Genomic DNA, 5,550 nt, shown 5'->3' with positions numbered 1-5,550 from the left:
TTGCCAAGATGTCAGGCGCTCTGGCTCCCGGTAAACATTTGACTATGGTGGCTGGTGTCTCTATATTCACGTTCCGTACAATAGAGTCGCCAATAACTAGAGCACTTTCATCAGGTTTCTCAGTGGGTGCATCACTGAGTGGGGAGAACCTGTTTAATGTTTTGATCGGAACAGAAGAGCGGTGTTTTGACCCACGACTACGCTGCCTCACCGTCACCCAGTTGCCCTGCTGCAGGGGCTCTGCTGGAACCGGACAATGTACAGGAATCCCTGAGCTAGACGCATCCAAAGCCGTATCTAGAGCCCTAACATTCTTACTGTCCTCAATTAAAGTTTGGATGCATGTCTCTAATTCTGAAATCTTCTCTGTCAGCCTAACTATTTCCCTGCATTTATCACATGTGAATCCCTCATCAGCGACAGAGATAGATAAACTGTACATGTGGCAAGAGGTGCAAATAACAATTGTAGGAGAAGCCATTACTCACCGTGCTTGATGAAATATTCTTACTGCGGTTGTTTGATGAACTTGTGAAAAACTGCAGCGTGAGAGAGGAGAGGAGAGGAGAGGAGAAAAGAAAACAGTGATAGGTTCGAATGAAAACACTAATTACAAGCTAACGAGTGCTAACACAATGCAGGTGTACTGCAATCACGGATATAAAATAAAAGTGAACGATCAAAATTAATCTGATAATTTTAGAAATATGGTGTGAATTAAGTTATATTTTATCACTTTAAAAAACACAGAGTGATAGTAAGATAAAGATTCTAGAGAAGAAAAAAAACAGCTACACGGAGCTAAGATTAGCTACAGCAGGCCAACAGGAAGTAGAGAAAACACTGTCCAACAGCGACACCCGCAGTCAGGGAGCCGGTGCTCAGTGAGTGAGTGAGTGAGTACGATTAAGGAAGTTTAGATGTTTCTAGGCTGGGTTGTGATGCATTAGTCACCTACACTGGCCACGCCCCTACAGTCACTGCTCATTTGCATAATCATGAGCTCTGCTCAACATTACGGACAGAACTAACATCATGTAAAATCAATGACATGCTGTCGGTGCAAATCATCATCAGCGTGAAAGGCAAAGAGTTTCCGTTTGAGATCCAATTAAGCACTCTCACAACAAAACTGTGTGTGTCACTTTATTATAGATCTACACAACACAAATATCACAAAGCTGTTTAAAGGTTAAGATTTGAAGGTATTCAGGTTAAGAAAGTTTAAATATTTGTATTTGTAAACAGACATCATTGTTTGCAGTGCAAGCACACACTCAAGGCTCAGAGTTGGTGCAGATGAAGTTGAGTCTGAGCGTCGCAGGAAGGCTGACCCAGCGCTGGTCCCCAGATGACCGAATGGCTCCGACTCTCTGCTCGCTGCAGTCCTGTGGTCCAGTGCCATTCCCCGCGGCCCAGTTCTGATAGCAGACCACCTCACCGCGCAGCCACAGCCACATGTTCATGCTGCAGTAGTGATGCAGACCCATCCACACGGCCGCTGTGGAGGCTCTTCTCGCTGCGCTCATCACCCGCTGCTCGATCTGAGGGCTGGGCACAGACACCAGGTCCACATAGTTCTGTCTGCAGTACACCATTGCTTCACTCCAGCTCAGATTCTGCTTGATGAGTATGAACTGATCTGGAAGAGACATTTTAGATTTGAGTTGATGATGCTTTCTCCTTCACAAACACAAGTCCAAGCATCGACTCACCTTCGTGACAGACAAAGGTGAATTTTGAATAGCACGGCCAGTCCTCCCACTGTCCCCTTCTCCCTCCACTCATCACAAGCACTGTGGCGCCTTCATTGCCATGGGGTTCAGTGTATGCCCAGTATCTAAACGAGGAGTTACTCTTATCAGACCATTCCCATGAGTCTCTGAACAGACCGATCCAGACAGCAGTGACTCCTGACGTGTTCATGAGCTGTTGAATCTGCTGGTTCTCACTCGAGTTCCTCACGCTGCTCAGATCTGTGTGATTCGCTCGGCAGAAGCTCTGAGCATTTCTCCAGTTCAGCAACTGTTGCACAAGGATGAATCCTTTACTGCTGTCTGCATGTGAAGAGAAAATCAACACCACTGCATCAATAGAAATGTTCATTTTCAGCCTTTGGATGAAAGGTACTATGCTAGTTTGTCTTTTTGGCAAACCGACTAAACTGAAGTGATTTAAATCAATGCAGCAGATTTACAGGTGCTTCTCAAATTAGAATGTCAAGGAAAAGTTAATTTATTTCAGTAATTCAACTCAAATTGTGAAACTCATGTATTATATAAATTCAGTGCACTCAGACTGAAGTAGTTTAAGTCTTTGGTTCTTTTAATTGTGATGATTTTGGCTCGGATTTAACAAAAACCCAACAATTTATGATCTCAACAAATCAGAATATGGTGACATGCCAATCGGCTAATCAACTCAAAACACCTGCAAAGGTTTCCTGAGTCTTCAAAATGGTCTCTCAGTTTGGTTCACTAGGCTCCACAATCATGGAGAAGACTGCTGATCTGACACTTGCCCAGAAGACAATCATTGTCACCCTTCACAAGGAGAGTAAGCCACAAACATTCATTGCCAAAGAAGCTGCTGTTCACAGAGTGCTGTATCCAAGCATGTTAACAGAAAGTTGACTGGAAGGAAAAAGTGTGGAAGAAAGTATCTCCTCATCCACCACCAGTGTGCAGCATCCACCTGATGATGCTCCAGGACGCCCACCACACACACACACACACACACACACACCAGCTTACTGGTGGAGCAGAGACAGAGTGATGAAGCCAATCAGCAGATATGGGGATTGTTACAAGTCATGAACTTAGAAATCTAAATTCTCTTGATATTTTGGCATATAAGTGGTCACTGTACTATAAAAACATCCTTTATGTGTCAGAAATCAAAACTTTCTTGGTAGCCTAAAAACAGCTTATACTTAAGCCAAAACGTCAGACTGTGAAAGTGCCACTCTAGGATGTAATAGTGTAACTAAACTAAGATCAATGCCTACTTCCACATCACTGCCTTTGTCTGTTGTTTCAGATCATTTGTTTTGTACTGAGTATTTATGCATTTTTAACCTAAATCACAGCAGTGTTAATGTGTGAAGGATGTAGGCTGTCAAACACAAACATGAGTCGACAATCCACCACACCTATTCAATATGCTTCAAAGTCCCTGTCCGAGACGTCCTCATATCTTTCCCCATATGGTGTAGCTCAGTCACAATAATGGGACTATTCTTAGTTAGCTAAATTACTGATTACAAACAAATATTTGCACTGCACTGATCATTTTCTTATATAAAATTCATGGAATTCATTTAATTCATTCAATGCTACCTGTCAGGAAAAGTGGATTGTTACAGTGCTGAAAAAGTTTTCCAAATCGTTTCTGTTGTGTGTGATTGACTCACCACTGTAGCAGACGAAAAACCTTTGGCTATTACAGCTGTCATTACTCCACAGTCCGTCCCGACTCATATAAGCACAGTAATTCACACCATTGGTCGTCTGATTCGATGCCCAGTTGCGATACAGTGAATCATGAGCAGTGTAAAGCACAGGGTCTCCCAGAGACCACCTCCATTCACTCCTGAGGGTCTCCATCAGCCCGATCCAGACGGCATAATCAGCAGATTCGTTCACCCTCTTCAGCAGCTCGGTCACGTCTGCGCTGTTGTCAATGGAGGCCAGATCAGTGTAGTTCTCACGGCAGTATCTCTGAGCATCAGTGCAGTTCATCTTCATCTGAACAAACTCATACTGACGGGGAGCTGATGAGCTGAAGACCGCTGTGGAGGGCAAGGTTTCATACACTCGTCAGTGGTCTCAAACTTAGATCCTGGAGGCCCACAGTCCTGCAGAGTTTAGCTCCAACATCTCCCTCTAGCTCCCTCGATGCACTTGTTCAGATGTGTTTAGTTAGTGTTGGAGCTGAACTCTGCAGCGCTGTGGCCTTCCAGGAACTTATGCTGCATTCAAGTCCTCCTGTCAAACCTGGATTTAATTCTGATGTCTGGTGCATTCGAGTCACTTTGGTGACTTTGTACCATATCTGCATACAATTTATAACTGTCCTTCTAAGACATGATGAAGAAAATGATAGCGCAATCTTTATATTTTTCTTTATTGATGGGCGATTGTTCAGTAACTCTTTTCTGACTGTCCTCGACCGGTGAAGTACTCATGATGGAATAGAGAGAGAGTAGTTCTAAATTCACTCTCAGGACTGGAGAATATTTGAGTGAGTGAAGCATCTTTTAGATGTAAATATATAACTACAAACAATTAAATAATATTATAACACATTTTCCATCAATATAGATGCTGCATTCCCTGCATGTTTTCTCAGTGAACATCCTCCAAACTCAGGGTTTACAGAAGGGTTCCCCACTCGTAATTACGACTTTGCTCTTAAATACGATCTATCTGACAAGACTTAAACACACCATGAGTTTGAGACCACTGCATTAAGGATGCGTTCAACTGATCAAAAGTGACAATAAAGACATTTATAATGTTACAAAAGATTTCTATTTCAAATAAAAGCTGTTCTTCTGAACTTTCTATTCATCTGTGAATCCTGAGAAATAAAATGTATCACAGTTTCCACAGAAATATTGAGCAGCACAACTGTGTTCAACATTGATAATAATCTTCATGTTTCTTGAGCAGTAAATGATCATATTTTCATGATTTCTGAAGATCATGTGACACTGAAGACTGGAGGAATGATGCTGAAAATACAGCGGAGCATCACAGAAATACATTACACTTTAACACAGATTCACACAGAAAACTGATGTTTTCATGTTAATAATATTTTACATTTTATACTTGTATTTTTATCAAATGAATGCAGAAACAGCCCCAGAACTTGTTTGTAAGGGCACACATGTGTACCTGTGAGCAGAAGCGAGACGAACACTGTGTCCAGGTCCATTCCTGATGAGATTGTGTGGTCTGATGCTCTATCTATCTCTGTTTGATGCTGGGAAGAATTTGTATATTCTCTAGTTTTATTTGCATTTTAATAAACAAACAAACAATGCATTTGTTTGTAATAAGAATAATTTCTGCCAGCAAGAGGAAGTGTATTTGTTATCTGCATTGGTAGGGATGTGTAGAATTGTTCTGTAATAACACAATAACATAGCCTATTTAAATAACTTTGGATGCAACTCTTGTTGGGTGCAGCTTGCAGGGTTGCCAAATTTGCAATTTATCTATTTTTTCTTTTTTGCACGGAATTGGGTTGATTTTAAACTGTTGAGGCGGGTTGATTTTCTCCCTGGTGTTAAGGTTTGAAATATTGTATAAATTACATTTGACCGAAATGCTTGTGTTGAAACATTTTGCATTCTACCGATGATACAACTGTGTTAGATGTAAAGTTTTGTGAAGGCTATTTTGGGGGCTAATTTAATCACCCTCAAAACAACTACTACACCCGCAAGTGTGGTCACCCTATAAACCGCAGGGTCTGTCCCAGATAGACTATGGGTGTAACCCTGGTGTAAAATAGATACTACATAAGATCCCATACGAAAGG

General features: G+C 41.7%; 1 protein-coding gene across 1 annotated transcript; it reads right to left on the bottom strand.

The window, feature by feature from the left end:
- Positions 1-1,277: 1,277 nt before the first annotated feature.
- On the bottom strand, positions 1,278-4,941 carry LOC113054235 (C-type mannose receptor 2-like). The gene is made up of 4 exons (XM_026219637.1): positions 4,902-4,941; positions 3,413-3,790; positions 1,716-2,057; positions 1,278-1,642 (listed from the first exon to the last, which is right to left on the bottom strand). Exons 1-4 carry the CDS (start codon positions 4,939-4,941, stop codon positions 1,278-1,280), a joined length of 1,125 nt encoding a protein of 374 aa, XP_026075422.1.
- Between the last annotated feature and the right edge of the window lie 609 nt (positions 4,942-5,550).

Source organism: Carassius auratus, chromosome 3 (genome assembly GCF_003368295.1).
Source record: "Carassius auratus strain Wakin chromosome 3, ASM336829v1, whole genome shotgun sequence".
Classification (NCBI taxonomy): domain Eukaryota; kingdom Metazoa; phylum Chordata; class Actinopteri; order Cypriniformes; family Cyprinidae; genus Carassius; species Carassius auratus.
Note: the sequence above shows the minus strand (reverse complement) of the source record. Positions and strands in the feature narration are given on the sequence as shown.